The 24,841-nt window shown below is 43.4% G+C and overlaps 2 protein-coding genes across 3 annotated transcripts in view; one reads left to right on the forward strand and one right to left on the reverse strand.

Moving 5' to 3' along the window:
• The first annotated feature begins 2,108 nt into the window (after positions 1–2,108).
• LOC128918503 (chymotrypsin-like elastase family member 2A) lies at positions 2,109–7,939 on the forward strand. Its single transcript, XM_054222765.1, has 8 exons — positions 2,109–2,708; positions 3,261–3,349; positions 3,942–4,039; positions 5,029–5,157; positions 5,947–6,083; positions 6,781–6,926; positions 7,067–7,219; positions 7,778–7,939. Exons 1-8 carry the CDS (start codon positions 2,666–2,668, stop codon positions 7,793–7,795), a joined length of 813 nt encoding a protein of 270 aa, XP_054078740.1. The 5' UTR covers positions 2,109–2,665; the 3' UTR covers positions 7,796–7,939.
• The window catches only part of CLCN6 (chloride voltage-gated channel 6), a 66,850-nt gene continuing 48,851 nt past the window's right edge, over positions 6,843–24,841 (reverse strand). The window contains exons 24-25 of one of the 2 annotated variants that reach the window (XR_008469552.1): positions 8,223–8,664; positions 6,843–6,977 (exon numbers count right to left, since the gene is read on the reverse strand). The gene's annotated coding sequence lies outside the window, so the exon portion shown is untranslated. Of the gene's footprint in view, positions 6,978–8,222; positions 8,665–11,206; positions 11,557–24,841 lie in introns of those variants that run through there. The other variant, XR_008469551.1, reaches the window with a different exon arrangement.

Below are 24,841 nucleotides of genomic sequence, written 5' to 3' on the forward strand. Positions count from 1 at the left end.
AGAGACTGAAACACACAGGGTGGTGCTAATCTCCGTTTCCCTGACTCTGTGTAACCTTGTTCTCTCTTGAAGCATGTAGGGCAAGCTTTAGTTTTGCAAACACACAGAAACGAACCCAGGGAACAATAAAGTAGCAGATTTAATGGCCATCCAGCAAGTAATGAATTTGGAACATTTGGCGTTCCCAATGAAAATGTGGGGCAGGATTTAACTTTGAATTTTTAAATAGGTTACTGTCTAGTTCCAGATGAAAAACCTCCCTCAGAAAAGCAGATTTCAGTGTCTGTTACTTACCTGCGGACTATTCCACTTACTAATTGGTCTAGCATAGTTACTACCCTACAAGGGAACAGGCTAAAGATAGCGAAACAACAGAGTACATTATAAATTGTACACTAAGTACATTGTGTATTAAAGAGATATTAGCTATTACACTTTAACAGAACATACCAGAAGTTCCTGCTCTTTCTTACTGAAGGCCCATGAGCTGCTTAGTTTCTGTGAAACATCTGGCGTGAAGCTGATAAGAGCTTCTGGGGAGCTGTTTCCAAGCCACCGTGGTACCAGCTGGAGGCTGAGGCTTTTGATGTTCACTTGCAGAACTGCCAACAGTATGATGCCCGCTGAGTCCAAGAAAGATACTTCAGCCTATTTAGACTAGACCTGGAAAAGATGGATAAGCACCCCTTAAATACAGCAGGAGTGGAACAAAAAATCCCAAACCAAACCAACATCAAAAAAAGCCTTGAGAGGGTTTTTACATTAAAAATATTATTCTTATGAGCCTTCCCTCCATATAATAAAAGAACTGTATCAGAATTCCTTTACAAAGAAAGGGAAAAAGAAAGAATAGGGTTTCTCTATTTACAGTGTGTAAGATAGAAGGTTAATTGTGAAATGATTGCAAAAATGCTTAAAAAACCTAAACAATAATTCCACGTTTACAAGCACAGTCATAAACCAGGAAATTTGGAAGAGTAATTGAACATCCAAAATTTATATTTAATTTTTAGTTAGTATTCAGCGAAAACGATAGTGGCATGGTTAAACTGAAAAGCATAGTATGTTGTTTATCTTGCAAATTCAGGCATTAAGAAGAGAGCCAACTAATTAATGAAAAAAATTTTTAGAATCTCAATTCTGCACTCAGTTAATCCCAATTTATGCTTTTGTCAGATAATAAATACAAGATGCCAGAACAGAGTTTGGTTGATTCCATTTGAAATTCAAAATGCAGCTTTCCCAAGTGCTATTGTTTGGGCAGGATAATACATTCTTGAGGAGCAGACAAAACAGCAAAGCATTATATATTTCTGCATTCCACATGTGTGCTCCAGGCATCTTTCATCCAAATCAGTACCTACTGCTGAATGGAAGCTATGAAAATCAGGGTTTGCTGCTTGTTAATACTGACAGTAAACAACAGATTTATTTCAGCTTTTCTGAAACCTCTAGTTTGGTCTTTATGTTCAACGCAACTCTGGTTACAAAACTGGCATTATGGTATTTGTTTCCATTCTAGTAAGTTTGCTCCCTGTGTGTGACCTGGCTTATGGGATAGAGATGTTTTGTTTTTAAATAACCAGTAACAGTTTTTCAGGTGAAGGGTAAGTGGATGGAAACGTGAGAGAGGATGGAAAATTCCAGTAGTAGAAGAAAAAAAGGAAAAAAGAGACACAAGGGTAAGTATTGGTATCAAGTCATTGATTTCAAATGTCCAGTAATGAATTAGGACGCTTTCTTTTGTGGCAGCAGCTCCGTAGTGGTGTAAATCCCTGCTCTTGCCTGTTTGGTCCTATTGGTGAAAATGGTTTACTCTTTGTCATTAACAAGCTCACACTGCATTATGCCATGGGTCAGTATGCTGATTTGGGGTGTAAAAATGCTCATTTGCAATGCTACAGGAACCCTGTTCTCTTCCAGGGATGTGCTACTGATCTAACAATTGAAGGGAAACAGGAAAGAAATGAAGTCTGGCTCACCGCGCTACACCAGTGTTTCTCCATCGTCACGGCCAGCTGGTTCTTGGTATTGCTTGAAACATCTTCCACTTCAAAGTGATTACAGTCTGTTTTATTGAAGAAGCATGGCATGCTAAAACACACGCAACTTGAGCTAGAAAAGAAGATACGGGGTTTCAGTCAGTACAAAGTGGTAGTTGCCATCAGGCACAAAACAAACCAGAACAAAATAAAATTTCAAGCAATCACAGAATCATACAATAATTAAGGTTGGAAGAGGGCCCCCAGGGATCGTCTAATCCAACCCCGCTGACATGCCTGAATCTATCACTGTCTGAATAGATCAGACAGCGTTACTGCTGACATGCCATTAAGTGTTAGAATAATTCATTTCACATTTTCCTTCTGAAAACACCTTTGCGACGAATTTTCAAGACAATGGGAAAGCAAGCACCTGCTACAGATAATATGCAGCTCAGTCGGAATTTTTTCTTACTAAGTTGTTTACACAGCCTGGATCCAAGGTCCATCTAAACTGTTTTTTTTACAGACACTTGTGCATATAAAAATTTATCCCACAATTGCACAAGTTTTCCATTGGTATTAGAACAGCACTACACTTTAAGTCACGTGTCGCAGAGATAAAGGATAACATATAAAATGATTTGCAAAGCAGAGCCTGCAGCATACAGCTCACCGGCATCATGCTTGCAATCCTCTTTGCTGTGTTGACTCTGGCAGCTGCAGGTACGTACCCAATTTCAGCATTAGTTTGAAAGGAAAAATGAACTAAAAGCTAACAGCAACTTTCCTTTGTTAGGGAAATCAGACGTTCTGCAACAAAGCGGAGAGGTACAGCATAGGCTGTTCTCTCGGAACAGTAACTAGGTGCTGTCCTATTCTGTTCTTCTTGTAGGGGCTCCATTAGCATCACTGCTCTCAGCCGTCAGGGAATTCCAAGTTATTTTACTTAGCTACGATACACTGAAATACAATTAATCCACATCAAATTGTTGCATTGGTTAAGAGCTGCATCTCAGCTGACACATGAGAACTTGGCTAAGCCAACTTGATTTGATTATCTGTAAGAAAAATTAACCCATTCAAAAGGCTTTATATAACATTGGTCAGTTTTGCCTGATGGCTGTATCTTCGTTTGTACCACATTAAATCACAGCCTATATTTGTACCTTTCAGTGTTGTGTACAGACAGCCTATATTTAAAAAAAAAGCCTCTCAGACTTTTTTTTTTAAGGCTCCTACTTTTAAAACACTCATCCTATTTTGTGTATCTTCTAGCCTTTGGCTGCGGGGTTCCTGCCTACCCACCCTCTGTGTCTAAAGTTGTCGGAGGGCAAGACGCAAGACCTTACAGCTGGCCCTGGCAGGTGAGCCACTTTGTGCTTCCCCGGCACAACCGGGGTTGTGCCACCCTCACACAACACGGCTGCACAAAACCAGGTCTTATGTTTCATTCGATGCCTCTTGCCTGTCATATCTTAGGGTTTTGACTATTACATTCCGATTAATCCTAAAGTTTCCAATCTTTTTAAGAAAGTTCTGAATGTGCCACCTCCTGCTGGTTACGCAGGCTTTCGTGTTCTCTCCGTAGTCTTAGCCACCATCCCATATTTAAGCAAGATGACTGTGAAGTTCAGTGGAGTATACGATGCTTACTGGAGCACAGTTATACATGGAGTTAAAAGACACATTTCTGAAGCAAATGAAATGCTCTATTTGGGCCAGGTTTAGCGAGAGCTTTGGACGAAACAACATTAAACAAACAAACAAAAAAATCAAGCTTTTGGACAATAGGGAAGGAGGGAAACCTTTTCTATGTCCAGGAGTTGGAAATGTGTTGCTTAAAAGCCTCCCACCATCTTCCAGCAGCAAGTTGTGTTCTGGGTGTATGAAGAAAGTGCAACAATGAAAACAATCAGCAAGCAAAAATCTGAACCTTACTTGTTCCGTTGATCCTAGGCTTCCCTTCAATTCAGTTCAAATGGCAAATGGTACCACACCTGCGGAGGAACCCTCATTGCAACCAACTGGGTGATGACAGCTGCCCACTGCATCAGGTAAAAATGGAGTTACAGTCTGTTCCCAGGAAGCGGGGCATGACCAGAGATAGATGACGCAAAACCATATTAACACTAGTTCTCCCTTTCCCAAGTAAGAGCTCTGAGTTTCACATCATATCTTTTGATTGCAAGTACTAGGTCAGAAGAAGAATTGCACCTTTTCGTTTTCTTAAAATAAAAGTAGAAGGGGGAAAAAACCCCTGATACAATTACTTGAATTATATACTCTTCATTTTCTGTAAATAACTACAAATGTCATTATGATTTCAAGTTGCTATTAAAATTCAGCTTTGTTGCCTGTTTCTATAATATATGTGGCAGTGAGATCCACAGATCAACTCATCAATCCACTCCCTGAGGAAATAATCACAAATGCTGTGAATATACCAGCCATTTTCAGTAAGTTCTTCCTATTATGGGGCAGCATAACAAAGAAATGACCAGGTACAGCTATGCCCTTTCATCGTCAAAACTGTTTCCAGTAAGACAACCCCATTTTGGTTTGGTAATGTATGTCCTTGAATATGTACATACAGTTCTTGATTATTGTAACACTAAGTTGCAGAAAATGTCACAATATGAAATAAGAAGGATTGGCTGCATGTTATTATTATAAATCCTACATATTATATCTGTCACACAGCTGTTTATCGGTGAAGCTGTTTATCGCTGCCCAAAAAGCAGTCTAAATCGTTTACTTCATTGAAGAACACAAGCTGAATCCTGCAAAGATTGGAGGCATCTTGAGTTTGTTAATGAAGCCTTCAGCAGGAGTTGGCAGGACGGCTTGGAGATGAAATGATTATTAAGCCTAGCTTTGTCCTTAGCAAATCAGTCAGACGTTGGCTCAACTCCAGATAAATCATGCACATGATGTGAGATTACGGTCTTAAGGATGTTCTTACCGAATCTCTCAGGTGGCAAAGATGCAGATGCCTAAGCAGCCAGCCAGCAGCTGCGTAACTGTTACTCCTTTTCTTGCGCAGTTCTTCTAGGAACTATCGAGTACTTCTTGGAAAATACAATCTGGCAGCTGTGGAAGAAGGATCAGTTGAACTTTTTCCAGAAAAAATCATTGTTAACGAGAACTGGAATCCACAGAATGTTGCAAATGGGTAAGTTGGTGGCAAGTATTTTCTCAGTTATTAGATGCAGGGCAAAATCAAATTGCCTGAATCCCACCCACCCTGAGTCATGGCAGATAAACGCGTCAATGTTTAGAGCCACCTCTTACAGCTTACAGTAATACTTCTAAATGTTTGCTCACAGATAAGAATTGGGTCTCCAGTTTGCGCCTTTCCCCCTCAAGAGAAGAAAAAGCACTTTCAATATTAATTGCTTATTGACTAACTGTTTTCAGATTTTGCATGTTTATGCTTGGGTGGGAAGCTGTTCTGTGCAATGATTTCTTTTGTACAGTGGAAGGGAATGAATTAATTTATACAATGCCCTTTGAAGCTCTCCCATAACCGGCATAAACACAGAGTATTACTGATCGATGGTATTAATACCTTTGTTGCTGAAGGACTCCTATGTCCTGCTGCAAGCGAAGGGCATTAGCAAAGAAATCTACTCAGTTTCCAGCTCCTTGGAGTTAGTCCTAACACATGCTTGGTTTTGGTGAAAAAAACCTCTAAAAGGCAATTTCCAGAAAGCTGCCAGCAGGAAAGTGGACAGTTCTGCAGAGAATAGTCTTCCAGTCCATGGGTTTCCCCATTGCTTTGAGGATGGAGGAATCTTTACTGCTTAGGTACTGGCCTCCTTGCTCCCTTGCATCTCTTTGGAATATGCCGAGTGCTGTATAACTTCTAAGTATTCACGCTACTGCGTCTTAATCTATTTGCAAACCTCTTCATCCCTTCCCTTTCTCTTCCCTACTCTCAAATGTGTGCGTATGACCACAGGTACGACATTGCTCTGATCAAACTCACCGAGCACGTCACCTTAACTAACCACATTAAGCTGGCCTGCCTCCCCCCTGCACAGAGCATCCTCTCATCCAACACCGCCTGCTACGTGACGGGATGGGGAAGACTGCAGAGTAAGTACTCGGACATTTGCAAAATTATGGAACAACATCTTTCAGTACTACCTTCTCCTTTGGGGTTGATTGGAAAAAGGCTGCTGATGGTGCTCAAGATCCCCTCAACCTCAGTGCAGCGAGGTGGTTTATCAGGCCCCACTTCACTCACACAGTATGATTTTTCCCTGCCTTTCAAGTCTATTTTGCTTGTAATGGGGCTAGTAATGCACTAGAGGGCCCTATACTAAGCTTTTAGAAGCTATTGTAACACAAATGTTAACAGTCTGCAGACTGGTGAATTTGCTAATGCTAACGTACCCCGCTGAGTAACTGAAAAGACACACAAGGGAATAAATGTAGAGCGAAGAAAATCTCAGAAGCGCCAGCAGAAGTGTCAGCTCAGCTCAAGAGGCAATTCCTAGAGTGATAAGTGAATTGCAAACTCCTGAACAAAGAGCAGCCCTTTATTTCTCTAACAGTGAGACGTTTTTAAATGGAATACAAAATATTAGTAAATTAAGGCCTTTTTAATACATATATATTAAAGAATGGAGCTAAGGAATGGATTATACAGCTTCTCTTTCAATACAGCCCCTGTGCAGTTTCTTACCTGGAGGGATAGTACCCAGATCCTAGGAGAAACTTAACAATGCAGTTTTGTTCTTTCTTCAGTGCCAGCTGGTACCATGACTCCTTTGTTTCTCTTCCCTCCCAGCAAATGGACCTCTTCCAGATGACCTGCAGCAAGGCCTTTTGCTGGTGGTGGACTATGCAACTTGTTCCAAGCCCAGCTGGTGGGGAAGCACAGTGAAACGCACCATGGTTTGTGCTGGCGGGGATGGAATCATCTCCAGTTGTAACGTGAGTCCAGAGAACACCGCTCTTAGGGCTTGGTTTCAGACACAAACAAGCCTGTTGGGAAGGAAAGGTTAAAAAAAAAAACGCTGTGAGGAGCTATTCATACTATGACTGCCATTAACTGTGTTGCCCCTTCCTTCCAGGGGGACTCTGGTGGCCCACTGAACTGCCAAGGTGCTGATGGCAGGTGGGAAGTGCACGGTATCGTCAGCTTTGGCTCTTCCCTGGGCTGCAACTATTATCACAAGCCTTCTGTCTTCACCCGGGTGTCTGCTTACAATAACTGGATCCAGTCGGTAAGGCTCCAGATATTGCTGCTAGAGAATACAGACATTAAGCGATTTCTGAGGTTCTCTCTGATTGAGATTTCTGCCACCTACTCAGGGAGCTGCATCACTTTTGATTCAGATGCTACATGCCATACAAATAACCACTGCAGACAAGCCCTTAGCACTGCAAAAGCAAAAATAAAGTATCCTTTTCTTAAATAGTTATGCAAATTATTTTCATTTTTAAAGAAGTCTCAGTGTTTAGGAATGCCTTCTCTCTTTATACTAGAGCTATATTTATAGTCATAAAGATTTTACTGGTATGAGTTCAGAAGAGATCACTCAAATTTGTATTCATCAATAACACTGATTGTTGCAATTGCATTCTAGAAGGCAGCGCATGCTGCTCAAGTCTGGAACATCAATTATCTTTTAATTTAATATAAACTTCAATCTAAAAAGTGACTGAGAAGCAAAAAAATCTTATTTCAGTTATTTAAATCCTGCATCTTGGATGCAACATGTAGTATTCACAAATTCCTGGGTTTCACGATCTGATTTTTCACTTGTTTTGCATTTTTGCAGGTTATGGCAAACTACTAATCCAAAGGGAACTGGATGATAAATGCCAAGAAGGAAAACAGTTTGAATAAAGTCATAATCACGACGCCTTTGATCACGAAGAGCTGGGAAGCTATGCTTTTAACACCACAAGCATTGTACCTATCTGTACTACAATTAAAACTATTTTTTGCAACATGAAATAACAACGTGTGTCCGCGTCGCTTCTTCCTGTGTATCAGGACCAGAGTGTGTATTTAGTGATGATGCCGGAGCGTTTTTTTACAGCCTCTCCCCTGTCTTGGACTGGAGCTTCCTACCCTCACCTGGGGGAAGCCGTGAGCGGGCTGGGAAGAGGCCGGGCGGCGGGAAGAGTGAGAGGCAGAGGAGCAGCTCCCGGGCTGGGGGTGAGACAGTGAGGCACCAGCAGGGCTGAAGGCAGCTGCCGGGACCCCCGAGTAGGACTCACCAGAGCAGGCAGCGGCGATGCCCAGCGGGAAGTCAGCAGAGGTGCAGGCAGGTCCATGCAGGTGAGTGCGGGAGTGCTGCAGAATGCTTTTAGAGAGAGGTTTCGAACACCCGGTGGTCTTGGGACTTAGCAAGGGGAAGGGTAAAATCTAGCAGTGAGTGCTGGCAGCGTCTCTGCAGACCCATCTCCTTCATGTCCCCGTTGCTCATTTTTAAGTCACTCAGATGCCAGGTGAAGACCTCTGAACTGTCGCTGTCGGCTAACACACAGACACGAATGGGGATTTTTTGCAAAGCACAACCTGAATCGCCACCTTTGAGCCTGGTACTAAATTAAAGCCCCTATTTCTATTTCTTTCATTGTAATAGGCGGTAGGTAGGTAGGCGGTATAAAATCAAGATGGATTTCTGTTGTCTTTTTCTTCTCGCTCTTGACACGTATTCTGCTGGATTCAAAAGTAAAACGATTGATTAAAAACAGAGGACAAGCGACTCAAAGGTAAACAGTAGACAGCATAAGGAAAAGACTGGAAGTTCATTGTGAGAACAGAAATGCATCTGGGTTCAGAGATAAATTTTTCTAGGCTTGCGGTTCCTTTCAGTGAGACATTTTGTTGTTGTTTCATTTAGACTGAAAAGAAATTAATATATATTATTAAACATAAATTGTATTAAATATGAGAAAACATGTCTGTTTATCATCTTTGGGGACTGTACTTTTATTACTTTTCTTCTACTTTACAACCATTGACCACCATTCTGCTGCGAAGAGCCCAGCAGGAACTTGTTTTGCCTGACATCAGCCTCTGCTGAAAAATAGCAGGCTTTATTGAGTCCTTATTTATCTTATTAAAAATGTAATTTAACCTATCTGAAAGAGCAGGGGGTCTGAGGAGGGCTTTTTTCAATCATGTCTACTATGCAGAGGAAAATTAAAAAGGACTGAGCTGGATGGACTCCTCAGCAGCCCAGTCCCCTGGTTTGTTCTTTATCAGTGGGAATAAGGGTCGCCCAGTTGTTCAGGAGTCAACAGCATCAGCATAACATCCTGGGTTGTTTTCAGGATTATCAATAACGTAAAAGTGTAAATGATTGATTAATAGTTCTGAAAATTAAAATTGTTGGAGGTTATTTTGCTGTGCAGAACACAGATGCCAATTATGTGTAGCATGAAACAGAAGGACAGAAAAGGTAATCATGAAGCGCAAAAGGTAAAAATTGGATATGTATATGCTTCTGTAAAAACTCAAACAAAACTGAAATTTGATTATTTTTCCTTTTGAAATATTTAGACCATATTGCGGAAACATCTGAACTCATTTGAACTCATCAACACAAATTATTCATCATAGGGAAATTCCTATTAAGAACAAACTCTAAAAGTTCTAAAAAAATTCAACAGTTCCAGTTTGTGATCACTGCAATAAGTAACCCGTCTTTTCACGGGCATCCCTAAGATTTGGATAGAAGTACCACAGAGAATAAAACCTACAGCAAATGATTTCATCAGTCCTAATACTCACAGAAAAACTGTATTATTTCATTCATGTGTTTTTGCAGCTTTGAGTGTGTCATGGAAACAGTCTGTTTACTACACCTTTTCTTTTAAAATAAAATGTCAGGTGGAACCAAATACAATAAAATAGGTCTGTCAATAACGTTCAGCTAATGCGTGTTCCCTGTACTTTGCTTCTGAATGCACGTGAATTGTTAAACATCACTACGAGCTCCAGTTACGTTTTCAGGAGCTGCAAGAAACACCCCAGGGATCAGACACCTCCACCTTTTTTCTTTTTTTTTTTTTTTTTTAAATTTTTTTTTTCAGGTGTTCTCCCCCCTCCAATGCTGGTGGTAGAAAAACAGTTCAAAGGATTTTGGCAGCGTGCATGGTCTCCCTCTGCAGCCTCCTTGGAGCCATTTCCTTTGATTTGAGCAACAGCTTGGAAATATGGAGAAACACAGGGAAAGCCCTTCAGGAACTTGCGTCCTGTGAAAATCTTTGGGCTGTTCGCCTCATCTATCTCCTGCAGGAAGAAAGGCACAGCTGGCTCTTCCCAGCAGCAGACAAGAGGAATAGATCGTTTCAGGCTCAGCTGTTGGGGAATTTAAATTCCCTCTGTAAGGCGAGCGAAGCAGAACTGTATTGTGAGAATTGCCAATGCAAGAAGGAGAAAATCTCCATCTGTAGATTCTACATCGCTGACATGAGACAAAAATTAAATAGCACGAGGGATACTGAAGCCAGCCAGGTGCTCTCCAGAGCGATCTCTGAACTGCTGGAGCGTTTTAATAGTCCCTATGAAGACCTCAAAGCTATGAGATACAATCCTGACTGGGCAGACATAGTAGCTTTTAAACTTGTCCTTCAAATGAGAGAAGCCGTGCTGAAAGCTCATTTAATGCCAGCATCTACAAGCTTTCAAACAACACTGCATCCATTTTTTGCCATTCTGAACTATGCTATCTTCTCATCAGCGAGTGTACAGAAGTGCTGGATGGATAACATCAACCTATCGCTTCCTTTCACCCACTATGAAGGAATCTCCTTTTTCATCCCATTCCTGGGCTCAGAAGAATTTGTGTCCATTGAAGCCTTGGTAAAGGGACTGCGTTATGTACAGAGCTGTCTACTGCAAAAGGGACAGGAAAAGCTTATCAAGAAATCTAAAGAAATCCTGTCCACAATGACCCTTAAGATCAGTCTGATAGTGATAGCCTGCCTCATTTATCCCATAATCCTGATATCCTTCAAGCAAATGACAGACTGGATACACAGTTATGCCAGAAACATCAAGGAAAAGACAGAGGACTTGAAAAGGGAGAGGCGGCTAGCTGAGGACCTCTTACACCAGATGTTGCCAAAATCTGTGGCCAAGCAGCTAAGGAAATGCCAAAAAGTTGAGGCAGAAAACTACGATCAGGTTAGCAGATGGAAAGGATGCCGTCACCAGGGATAGAAAAGTATTCACCTAAAAATGCACCTACCTTGCCACTGTTTTGAGGAACCTGGTTTTGCACTGATAGTTGAGTGTGGACAGAAATCCAAACATCCACAATGGGTTTTGGAACGAGCTGTACAATGTGCCAGGAAGCACTTAGGCTGATGGGGAAGGAAGAAGAGCTGAAATTTCCAGAAGTGTAGCTTTAGATGTCAAAGATCCTATGTTGGCAAGTTGTCTTCTTTGGGTTTAAGAGTCTACTCGCGAAAGCCAGCCAGCATCGCTAGATCATGAGTACACAGGAGCAAGAACTGAGTTTCCTCCCTGTAATGGGACTTAGAGAAGGATGAGAGGGATGGAGAATCTCGTAGCCTCAAGTGTGTAATGTAACGAAGCCTGTCGACATAAAAACAAGGGCAGAGTTTAGCCAGGCACCCATCTATTTGCAGCTCTGCCTCACCGCACGCACGCTGCTGTCAGCGCTGGATGTGGCAGCTGCGCTGCACAGCCCACAGCCAAAGCCCCACGCTACAGTAATTGCAATTCTATTCACTCTTCTTCCCTGGATGCTCTGTTACTTTCAGCTGTGCAACACAACAATAAATGTTTGCATATAATTTGTAGGTGTCATTATCGAAACAGCAACCTGTAATTGCACAATTAATTACAATTCACAATAGTCATGACATCAAAAGTAGCTGAACCAAGGCAGGGAGTGAAAAGGTGGCTCTTCTGGATTAATTGGTATTACCAAAGATGAATAAAAGAGCAATTTCAGTTTAAACACTGTCAAAGTTCAGGCAGCACAGAGAAGAAACGCTTAATTCTTTGCCAACACCTATAACACACATTTCCCTTCCTCAATTCAGTTATTATGGTTTCTGTTGTTCTTTCTTTTATAAATCTGATTTATTTTTTTTAAAGTTAATTTCTTCGTAAATTACTTGAGAGTAAGAGATAAATATCACTCGAAGAAAAACAAAATCCAGTTAATATTTCCTAATTCAACAAGAGCAGAGACAGCAGTTGAGTTCTTATTTCGCAGTTTGTTCAGATACCTAGTTTTCATCTCTACTACAGTTTAAATCGCTTTAAAAGAAAAACCAGACACTAATTCTACAAGAAGCGTGTTGATCCCTGCTCACAAGATCCAAAGTATTTGATTTTCAGTCTCCCATCTAGCACCAGGTATTCAGAGAAATGCAGATGATAAACTTTGGAGATAAACATAATTTTATCTGTCAAAGTAACAGAGAAGAGAACAATTCAAAGCCAGAGCGTGTTAATTTAGGATTGTATCTATTCAGTTCTGCAACACTGGTTCTCTGCGCAGCCTGTGCCTTAGGCTGCTCTGCTCAGAATTTCCCAAATCCCTGAACTCTTCAAAGGCTCTGCCGCTGTTGCCTGCAGACCTCAGCTTCCCCCTTTCCTTCTCCCTGCCACAGGTGACTATCTTTTTCTCGGACATCGTGGGGTTCACAAGCATTGCCGCCTCCTGTACTCCCTTGCAAGTCGTTGAGATGCTCAACAATCTGTACGTCTGCTTTGACAGCAGGATTGAGTCTTATGATGTTTACAAGGTGCGTACAAACCTGCAGGCAAGGAATCTGGCAGTTGTTCAAATCTTTCTTACTTTGTTCCCTAGTGAATACCAAATACACCAGGGCAGCTGGACAAAAGCCATGAAATCCAAGACCCGCGATCACACTGGGAATACGCCGTAGCTTGGCAAGCGTTGGACAGCCAAGACATCTTTTATTCTTATTTCCTTTTGAAAGAAAAGCTTGGTGCCCACCACTTAAGTGACATGTGCCCCTCTCTATCAGGTGGAAACCATTGGTGATGCCTACATGGTAGTGAGCGGCCTGCCAGAGAGGAATGGCACCAAACACGCCGACGAGATTGCCAAAATGTCCCTGGATCTGGTGGCAGCAGTTCGTCAGGTTGTGATCCCTCATATGCCAACGGGCAGACTGCAGCTGCGGGCTGGGATACACACAGGTACGGGGGCTGAGACATGAGAAAAAGAGAATAAAGGACAGTCTAATTATGTGAGGAGAAAAGAATTCTGCATTTCTGTATGAGCCATTGACTCCCCGCAGACTCCAGGATGAGTATTTCTCCTGGTTCCAGCAGTAACAGTGGGGTGAAATGACTTCTGCATGCACCGCTGTAGAAAGGGCTGTGAAACAATTTAGTATTGGCAAAGTGCATCTTCCCTGATATCAGCACCCATTAGCTACAGCTAATCAAATAGTGACTTCTCTCCTTAAGTAAATCATAGATTCATATAAATATACATACTGTGCAGCCAGGCCCTGGATGCACCGAGTGTTCCCGTTACCATTGCTCTCTGAGGATCCAGAGTGACTAGCAAAGGTGTCTGCATTTGGCACCTCCCGGCACTTTTTCCACTTGGTTCTTACTGGGGTCTCTCTGCTCTGTATTTCCTCAGGACCCTGCGTGGCTGGAGTTGTGGGGTACAAAATGCCTCGGTATTGCCTTTTTGGGGACACTGTAAACACGGCCTCCCGCATGGAGTCCACCAGCTTGCGTAAGTGACTCGGGCACAATCTGCGTGTTCTTTACGCGCCAGTCAGGCTCACACCCGCACTCTGCGTCTCTCAGGTACTGCAGTGAGAAGAAACCCCCTAACACCTCCTCACATTGGGCATGGCCAAGTGTGAAATAAGGTTCGTAGAGGAGAAGGAGCATTCTCTGCGGCACACGCCAGGCTAGAGAACTAATTACCGTAGATCTACTGCAGTCCCCACTATCCCTGTACATACACTGGTTATCAAATAAGCAGAAGAAACTCTTGTGTATTCATGTGGGCAAGTAGGGTCACATCCCTTATGCCATTGGAAGAGGAGAAAGAGGGTGACGAAAGCCAAATAGCACAAGGTAAGTTGAGTTTGATTTTAAGGCCTTTAACACAAAGGCATTAGGTAGAAACACCATGGCTACATAGAAGAGGGCAGCTCATGTTTCCTTCGTTCAGCCTTTTATGCTGCCTTTGCTACCAATACCACCCATTTTCCCTGCTGTACCGTGCTGTTGTGCAGAGATGCCCAGTGCAGCTCCGCACGTCACGTCAGTGGGTCCGGTAACCTGCTGAACTGCTTCTATGTTTTAGCCAACATCTGTGTACAGTGTCACCGAGTCCTCAACCAGCGTTTAAGGCATCTTCCCCTTCTCTGTGCTTCTTCCTCAACCTGACATTTTCCAAAGAGAGGGTGGAAACACTGGGCTGACAACTGCAGGTGGGCTGGCGTGTGGGCCCTCGGTACAGGGCAATCATTCATTTCTAGTGCTCTGTTCTGAATCCTAGCGCAGAAGATCCACATCAGTTCCGCTACATACGACGCTCTTCTCACAGACGATGCATATGAAATTGAACTGAGAGGAGAAATTGAAGTCAAGGTAACAGCTTTTCTGTAACTTTGCAACAGTAAAGGAGTTTAATGAGATAGGAAGGAGATAGGATAGATTTGGCCATTGCTCTTCTGTGAATTTTAAGTCAATTTTTAACTGTGGCCCCAAGGTTCTTTTGCTAATTCAGCTGGGAAGTGGCTATACATTACTCCTCCTAATTGACACAAAAATATTACCACGTGCTTTGAAATACAGCTGCTCTGTCTGCGTCTGCATGGAACCACATGAACATGGGTCAAGTGTTAGGATTCAGTTACCAAGACACATGGGTGTAAGGCTGATTTTAAACCCTTAGAAATACTGCCAGTGACCAGCAAGGCCTTTTTCTGAACTGAAAGAATTATTAGCACCCAAACTGCATATAAATTACAGTTCTTTACCCAAGCATCAGCTACCTGTGAGAGAAGGAGAGATAACAAATGCAGTACAGGTGGTAGCCCTGGCCCATAGTGATTCTCTGCTTCACATCCCATGAAAATAGCTGTTTTCTGCTCTCTGCTTTTCTTGTCCCAGGGCAAAGGGAAAATGAAAACCTACTGGCTTCTTGGTAACAAGAACTACAGTGTCCAAAATGACAGCCTGGTGTGTCACTGGAATCCAGCAATCTCCAAGAAAAAGAAGATGGAAAATAGCCAGGGATCTGTTCAACAAGTAAGGAGGTGACCGTTTAGCAGGGTGAGACGTCCTAGATAATGTGCCATTCACTAAGGGCTAAGACATGTAGAACTCGCGTCTTTGTCCTGCAAGTGGAAGGCTCTGCTGGGTACAAATGCAAGCTCTAAAGTGTGTTCCTCTCTGTCCATAGCGTAGCGCAGGCGCTGTGGGAGCAGCACTGGCTGAGCAGAGCCCTGACAGTCACACTCAAGGGAGTCCCAGACCAGCCTGGAGCCCTGAGAGTGCCACCCACGGCTCCAGCCAGAAGCAGAGGAATGGCTTTCATCAGAGCTCCCAACAGAGCCTCCAGGAGAACCTCACTTCAATGGGCTCGCTTGCTTTGGGGGAAGGTGACAAAGGTGCCAGTTTAGAACACAGGGCACAGCTTGGAGACCACGGTATTAAAGCAATGTGGAAAAATGAGTTTCTCCCAGGTTTTGTAGAAGAGATGTGACAAGATAAGAAATGGACTGCCCCAGGCACACACATTTCTTTTAAATAACATTCTCTTTTTGTCCTCGCCACAATTCACATTTTTAACTAGTATGTTTACTTGGAAACCTAAAACACCAACAGAAATTTAGAAAGGTGTCTCTAAACAAGGAGAGGCTACAAAAGCGCAGGTGGAGCTCCATCAGGAGCATGAACGATAGATAAAAGATGTACAGCAATGTGACTCCTTTCACTCCAGTAAAGCTATTCTAGATTTCTATTTGTAGGTGACACAGAATCTAGCCAGAGAAGTCCAGACATAGTGAGGACACTTTCAGAACTGGAGCCAGCTTATTTCAGGCTAGCCTGTACCTCTCCCCAGTAAACTATCACTTGCAAGGCATGTATAACTGTAGACAGTAGGAGAGGGAGTAGCAAGACCCTGATGGAGAAGAAAAAGGGTTAATTGCTCTTTTTGATCACTGTTTCAGAGATGCAAATGAAGTGGGAACAATATTTAATTACTTCTATTAAATCTCTGCAGCACTTTGTCTTTCCAGCTGTTCTCCACTACAGAGGAATCTCCTCTCCATACATGTATTTTTTTCCCTTATCCAATCACCGGGGGGGTTGATGGTGAGACAAAGATGCAGCCGACCTGCATGGAAGACGTCAGAAGGACAAGCTATTTCTCCCATCAGATTGTAATTTGCTTTTCTTGTTGAAGGAAAAGACTCCTCTGCAGTGATGAGCAAAGCATAATAAATTCCTCTTCTACATATGACTCGGAGAAATCAAAGTAAACTGAATTACTTCCTGATGTTCACAATTAGTAACTCTACATGGAGTTTAATTAATTTGTAAGTGGTCTGCACATATCATTAACCCTATCCTGCTAGCTGCCGCCTTTGAGCAATTCCAGAGGGAACCATTCTGATGGGAAGTGTGGGGGAGAGGGTTTGGCCCATCTCCTCTCCCAATCAACAGGTCCATGTAGAGCATCACTACTGCAAACCAGAAAGATCTTCGCAGATTAAAGTTCTTTTTAAGGGAGGCAAGGCGGTGCTTAATGGTTGCAAAAAGCAACAAAAATAAAAGCATGTATTTAAGAGGAAGTCATGCTTGGAAAGCGGAAATTGGTCTTTGTTTTTAATATTATTTTTCTTGCCAAAATAAAAGTAGCTTTATGGGCTTCAAAGGAAGCTGGTCAGGCTACCTCTGTCGTTCACTTGGCCAATAAGAACAACTGAAAAACATCATATAAGGTTGAAATGAAAGCTGGGAGCTGCTCTTTTCAGTCAGCTGAGGGACAGTCGCTGCAGCAGTGCCTGTGAGGCTCTGTGAGAGACAAGCTTAGCCTGAGGCGACGAGGTCAACTTGCTCTCAAGGGCTGGGGATCTCTGAAGGTCAGCTGAAGAACCATTTGGTCTTACAATTAAGCAAGCCAAAATTGGAGGCTGAAATATTTACAATAAATGTAATATGCATGTTTCTACATGAACCACAGAACTGACTCTAGCCCTAGTGTCTTATAAATCAAGATCAGATGGTGTTATAAAAAATATATTCACCAGTTCAAGCCAGAATTATTTTAAGCAAATTCAGTGGTTCAACTCACGCAGGATTTTGCTTCAATGATCACAATGCTCACTCCAGTCTCACAACTTATAAAATCCTAACAAGATATTTTGCCCATCTCAAGCACAACTTCCCTTCCCACCTCCCCAGATCTCAGAACTTGTCTACACGGAATACCAACATTGGTGCAAATACAATTTCATTTCTGTTAAAAGATATCTGCAAGAACGTGGCTAAGATTTTCCCATTAAGGTAGCTGGTAAGTTGCTCCAATACTTTCACACCAAAGAACACAAATGTAAACCCTATTACAGCAAGCTGCATCACAGAAAGCCATGAGGAATACAAATCAAACACTTCAAAAAAATAACTCTTTTTAAAGTCAGTCTCCTGAATCCAAGGGGATGGTGATGTGTTGTTGGTTTTTTAAAATGCTTGATGATGTATTACTGGAGATGTGTGGAGGCTGCACAGGCGCGCTCGCACAACACACACACAATCACATGTACTCAAAAACATATATATAAATCTAGGTTGATGCCCAGTACTGATACTGAAAGGCTGGAATCCTTTCATCTGGTTCCTGTCAGCACTCAGCAAGTGGGATCAAATGTGGAAAAAACCCCACAACCCAACAATTAAAAAAACAGGAAAGGGGGGACTGAGAGAAATATTGTTGAAGAGCCATGACTTTCAAGTCAGCGAAGGAAAATGCCTCAGGTGCACATATCCCTTCACAAGCAGGCATGAAAGGAACACCACGGGGGAGAGGGAGAGGGACAGCTGGGTACCGCAGGGCAGCTCAGCGCCACAGGAGCCCCATGCTGTCTCTAATTGTTATGAAAATCCTGGGTCAAGATCAGAGGCAAAATTATTTGCATGGAAAATTGAGCCTGTTCTGATCTTCATCTCTTCAGAGGCTTCAGTGTGGATTTTTAATTGAGAAAATAGTAGAAAATGGCCCTGTGTGCTTGATGATAGACAGCAATTAGTGTTTATTAAGAAAACATGCTTTGGTTCAACTCTGAACAGTCCTTCTCCAGAGGGGAAGGAGGAAGTGATGAGCTGCTTTCTATGCATATGGCTGATGCTTTGATATAGTGACTTGGTTTCCAAAGATTGTTGGGTTGTGTACGCCTAACATACAACAAGCCTTGAAGTGGATGAAGACTGAGGCTGTACCAGGTTGGCTGGCCTAACTCTGAGGCTGACTTTTGGTAAGATGAAACATTTTCTGGACTGAAAACTTGGGTCTGGATCAGACCAATGCCAAATCTCGCGTTTACTCTAAGATGGGGTAGTGGATTTCAACCTAGTCAAAGGCACAGAGACATACCTTTGACTAGACAAATCCTGCAGGGATAAAAACAGTTTCCATTTTTGAGTTTGACATGCAAAGTCAGTTTCTGCACAGCCTTCCCTGAGCATCAAGGGTTACGCCTCATTTCCATAAAGATCATATGGGTTTTTTTACCCATCCTGCACCAGTCACACTGGGATGTACATACATGGGATGCAGAGTCTGGCAAATAAGCTGCGACGGTCCTCGCAGCAGATCTAGAAACGAGAATCTCTGCTTCCCCCTTCAGCCAGCCTGTTCACACCTGAATTCTCACAAAGCCAGCGCAGGGCGGTGCAATAATCGGCATTTTCCCAGACTAACGCCAGGTGGCATCAGAGGCCCGGCTCATAAACGGTGCCCTCAACAGTGCTCTAAGCATCCTTCCGGGCTGCCCAGAAAAGACTGGACTCCAGTCCCCCCACACACACTTTGTCACGAGCAGTGGAAGGAGAAGAAGGGAACGTCACTGAGTTGCCATAGCATTTTCCTCGAGACAGAGAAGGACAGAGAAGCTAGAAGGGCGAAACAAGTCTTTTAAGGCAAGGCATTAAATGGGAACAGAAAACAGAGAGCAGGTTAGAAGGGAGGCAGATTAACAAAATTAAATAGAAAAGAGAAAATCCTGGAGTATTTGTTAGCTTCTAGATGGTCCTGATTCCCAAAGCCACTCTGGCAACAACTGTTCCCTACTCTCACATATTCCAGGACAGTTGGGATGATCTCTGTGGCCCAGATGCAGAAGTGGAAGCCAAAAAAAAAAACAACAAACCAAGGCTGAGCACTTGACTCTGCTAACAACTTGTTCAATAACCTCCAGTAAGTTACCTAACCTGTGGGCTCCTCACTGCTTTTCAGGGTGTTAAGAAGTTTGTTATTAAAGACGTATCAAAATTAGAGGGGAGTGGGAAGCTGGAAAGAAAAATAGTTCATTGAAATTCATTAGTTTGACAAAGTTATTGCCTGTGACATTTCACAGATCCTGGCTGATACTGCTAGAGAAGGAGAGTAAAAGCTATCCCAGACTGTGCAGTAGTTGGGGTAATTCAGGTGCTCACCCAGAATGGAGAAGTCCTGTCCCCAAGTCCCTTCTGCCCTTCCTTTACTGTGCTGGCATACTCCCAGCTCCTGCTGGGATGCTCAGCACATGAAGCCCTACTGCCACTTTTGTTCTCATCCATTAAAGCGCAGCTGGAGCCAAGTGCCAGGGGTTTGGCCTTTAGACTATTCAGTAACACCAGCCACTTTGCATTCACCTTATGTGAGCCAACAGTATTTTTAGTCCTCAGCTGAATGATGGCAAGCTGGGAAGCTCCCCTGGCTAATAGTCTCCCACCCTGCAGAGGTTAGGCCATACAGCCAGTGACCCTGGCAAACCCCAGGGTATCAGCCTCGGGGGCTATTGTCCTTTGTCTGATGCGCCTGCTTTCAGTATTGTTCAGAAAAAGCCCCATGGACACGTCAGAATGGGATCCAGTCAGATCCCCAAGGGCGTTTTGCCTTTTCCTATTTATACCGTGCATCGGAGACTACAGGGAGTCCATTAGCTGATCAACTGACCTGCAGATACAAGGAGCTGCTTAATTAGCAGGTATAAAGGAACATAAAGGGGATGTGTGTCACTCCCAAGAGAGTGACATAAAGACAACAGCTGCCTGAAAACATTTTTTCCTTCCCTATTTAAAGAGTTCTTTAAAGACGTGGCTTTTTACTCTCTGCTAATTAAAAACAGCAGTTCAGGCTTGCATTGATCCTTCAGTACAAGAGCTCGCATAATCAAACTCATGGAAACAACAAAAGGCAGGAGCATAAAATCCCTGTGATTTTGTGGAGTTTGTGCTCCTTGTCCTCATCTCACAGGAACTCTTAATTCTTCTGTGAGTGCCTTTTACTTGTTCTCAAAGCAGGTCACTGCTGCACAGCACAGACAGATATGAACTGACTTTGCTATGGGATCAGAACCACAGTTTATTGACTCCTAGGCCAGTGCCCATCTCATTAGGCCCCAAAAAGAAAGGATGGTTATTAGAGCAATTGTCCCAGGAAATCACAGAGGACACTAGGTCAGTCCATTCACTGTACTTCCATATGTCATATCTGGCTGCAGCCAGTCCAGAAAACAACAAGTTTTTTCTATTGCAAAGTCCTTGAAATACAGAACAACTTATCCAGATTGGACCAGATCCAAAGAACTTTGTGATGTGCCATCACCGGAGTTTCTGCCTCTCCGGAACATTCCTGCCCTCACTCAGCTCAGTACAGGTCTAACAGTGACAGCAGTTTCCCCACTGCACTGCTTGGGATTTCTTACTGCCCAAATTTAGGCTGACAGAGGCCTTAGCTGTGGACCCTAAGGACCAGGGATTTTGTTTTTAAACTCTCAAGAACATGCACAAGGCAGGAGAGAGTCAGAGTCTATTTCAGGAAGGTGTTTGTGGCAGTCAGGCTAAAATTAGACCATTTGTTCCTAAAAAGACTGTGTAGAACGACAAGGATTTGGCAAGAGGCTCTTCAGTTGGGAATGTGACACAGGAAGCGCCTACATGGCTGTTGGCAGTGATGTCACCTGGCTGCCCAACGGTGCCGCGCGGCAGGGTCCTGGGAAGCTCCGAGAGCGAGCACTGGAACTTGTTCAAGCCACTCTGTATCTGCAGGCGGCTGAGTGCAGAGCAGGGCGCGAGGCAGAAGTGTTGACAGGCTCCACCGCTTAACGCTCCCAGATAAGGGAATCTGTAGCCATGACAGAGAACTGTTATTCTTGCACTATTTGTGATGGGCTCTTCAGCAAAGTATCAGTCCCCTCTTCCTGTCACGCCCCCCTCCTCTTGCTGCTCCAGGAATTCCTGCCTTCTGAACTTTCTGCCTTCCACACATGGCTCCCCAACACTTGTGCTTAGCAGCCTCAAGCTGGCAGGATCATTAGGGAACGAATCAGCGGGCACTGCGCCTAGAAGCTCAGCCTGGAAGGACAGGACATTTTGTTGTCTCAATGAAGGGACTTGCTTTGAAGCTAAGTTAAGGGGTACCAAATCAAGCTCTCAGACCTGTGTAAGTAGGGATCTGTTTTGAGGTTTAAAGTACAGTAGTATAATGATTAGGGATGTGCAAAAAATAGCTCTGGAAAGCCACACAGTGTTACAGTTAAGAGGTATAGAAGTTTTAAATACAGCCTCTCTCCTCCGGTAGAAGCTTTCTGGTCATTAGGCAATTACTGAGTATCTGCAAAGGCTCTCATTCATTCTTGCCATAGCTGCACAGACAACAACCGAGTTTCCTAATACCACGTGAGACAGGGGAGCATCATACACACTTCGTGCAGGGGGAAAATACAAACAGTTGTTCAGACTGCAGACAAGATCACGAGAGTGATGCACATTTCCACTTCGCAAAGCAATACTTTAATCACTGGCCAATCCCGTGTCCCATAGAATTACAGAATAAAAGACCCAAAAGAGATAAGCTTAGCTATATCATCTTGCTCTCAATGCTTGACACAAGGAGAGAAAACTACCGAGAAGAGAGAAATGTGCTCTAGCAATTTGGAAAGCAGGTTATTTACAAAATGAGCAGCACGACAACACCAGCTCTGTCTGCGAGTGAGGTCTGTTTGGACTTTAGTTAAGGCCTCCTGTGCTGTGGGCAAAATGAGACCGACATGACCCAGCCCAAAGGTTTGTCTTGGCTCCGACTTCAGTGATAAGCCCACAGCTGTTGGAACCCTGGACCAAAACAAGCCTTCAGCTTTGTAACCCACTGAGTGAGACCTCAGAGATAATTTACCTTACAAACCTTTTTTTTTTTTTTTTTTTTAATTAAACTGACTAATCCCCTTCTGGTTTAGATCAGTTCAAAAACAGTTGAAACTATTCAGTTTATGAACGAATACTTATAACAACTTATTTTTTCAAAAAACATTATATTTTCTAGAAAATGTGGTTTGCTGTTTTTCTTCTATTACCACCTTCTTTCTCTTCCACTCCCCCCAAAACCAGCCGTAGCCATTAATATACATATGTGTCTGTCCTCAGTGGTAGTTTTGATGTGCCTGGAGGGAATGACTGTGCTGGCTGTGGTTAGAGATCAGGACACATAATTTGCTTTAAGCCTCCTAGAGCTAAAGAAAGGTCAGATTTGGAGCAGTCTAGCTGTTCAGACCCGTATCCCCTTTACTCCTTACTGTCTAAGGGCAGCTCTGATTTATTAGCATGTCATCTAGTGGATTTGCACCCTAGTTCACCTCTACCTCTCACAAACCATCTCTCTGCACTAAAATACCATCATGTGCTAAAGTGTCAAAGATGTCCTCTCCCGATTACACTTGTCAGGTGCATCTGACCTATCTAGGCTAAAGAACGTTGCTGTATCATATCCCTTCTCTCCTCCATTCATTCTTCCCATGGCCAATATTTTAGGCCTTCTTGGTCATTTCCTGATCTGCTCTGGCCCGTGATATGATGTCATGGCTCACAATGGTCTTCACACTTCAACACTAAGCAAAAAAATGTGCTGCTATCCTCAGGGAGGTGACATGGTAAAACAAATCCTCTTGGTCAAACAATGCAGAAGTTATGCGAAGCATCTCCAGTGGGCAAGGGAAGCTAAAAGCATTCTCTGTCTCCAAAGTTTTGTGGCATCTATCAGCTATGCAAAGAGGAGCCATACTAGTGTGTTGGTTTTAACTAAGAACAAGTAAGGGTTTTCAGCACAGACGTGTTCACAAGATGGGTTTTTTCAAAGATGGGTTTTAAGTGCTCAAATGAGGATCCTTTGGAGGGTTCTCCCACATTTCAGAAAGCACTGAAGCACTAGTTCCTGTAAAAAGGACTAGTGACATGTCCAACTCAGATCGCGTGGTTGTATTCTTACCCTACCTGTCCATTACTGCTTACTATTGCATTGCTTTCCCATCCAGCCTTCAAAGCAGAGCAGACGGAGACCACTCTTGCGGAAGAGAGTGAGTCGATACACAGAAGAATTATAGAATCATTTAGGTTGGAAAAGACCCTTGGGATCATCGAGTCCAACCATCAACCCCACTCTACAAAGTTCTCCCCTACACCATATCCCCCAACACCACATCTAAACGACTCAAACACACCCAGGGATGGTGACTCCACCACCTCCCTGGGCAGCCTTTTCCAGCGTCTGACCGCTCTTTCTGTGAAGAATTTTTTCCTAATGTCTAGCCTAAACCTCCCCTGCTGCAGCTTGAACCCACTCCCTCTTGTTCTATCGCTAATTGCTCCCAGATCGGGAAGTTCAGATAGACATGGATCAAACATACTTTTGGACCTCCTACTCTCCGCAATGGGGCACAGCAACCAAGGTGTTAAAGTTCAGGCTTAAAGCTGGCATTTAGGACCCCCTTTGAACAGGCCATGGAGCTAAATCACCGACAGGGAAGCAAGTTTGACATTTCCTATTGCCCACCAGGAATGCACAGACATACTGCACAGCCCCTCCATGTGCAGCTGCTACTCAAGCCTGACTGCTCCACTCAGTGTGAGCAAACTGTGCGTAAAAGTGCTATTTGCTGATGTGCACACATGAAGCTGTCTGTGCACACATGGAGCTGTAAGCCAATTTTTTTTTTTTATTTGTGCAAATAGCCAAAGCCTTCCCTACATCAATACAGCTGTATCATTTATGAGATTAAAGAGTTCAGCTCCATATAGGTTGAAAAATCCTTCAGGCTCTGGAGTGAAAGACCTTTCTCCTTTATCCAGACAGCACATCTTAAAGAGAAGCAGCTGAGTCCAAAGAAAGTTCAGGGTGACAATTCTTGGTGACAAATCTATTCCAATCCACAGTATTTCCTCTAGCCACCTCAATGTCACCACAAGGGCACATGGAGCAATGCAGCCCCTGGGGACTCTAGACAAAGGCACAGGGCCTGATACCCCCGCGCTGAGGCTTTGTAGCAAGTGACTAGTGGGAAAGGCAGGACTATGGGGTGCCTAATGTGACAGGGGAGGTGTGAATGTGGCACTGACAGGGGAGTTTATCTCAAGCACGAACACAGGCTCCAGCCCTGTAGCCTGAGCACCTTATCGTAGAAGTGCTTAAAAGTGTTAGTTTTTGAGACGCTACTCGTCCATCTCACTGTGCTGACAAGCAACAGCTAAAATATCCTGCCGCTCTGGACCACGGCCATGCCATCCTCCACCACAAAAGGGTGTAGCTATTTCCAGAAGCTTGGCAAACACAGTGAGTATTTTCTGGGAAAACAAAGAAGAGTTGTCA

This window comes from Rissa tridactyla, chromosome 16 (genome assembly GCF_028500815.1).
Source record: "Rissa tridactyla isolate bRisTri1 chromosome 16, bRisTri1.patW.cur.20221130, whole genome shotgun sequence".
NCBI classification, from domain to species: Eukaryota; Metazoa; Chordata; class Aves; order Charadriiformes; family Laridae; genus Rissa; species Rissa tridactyla.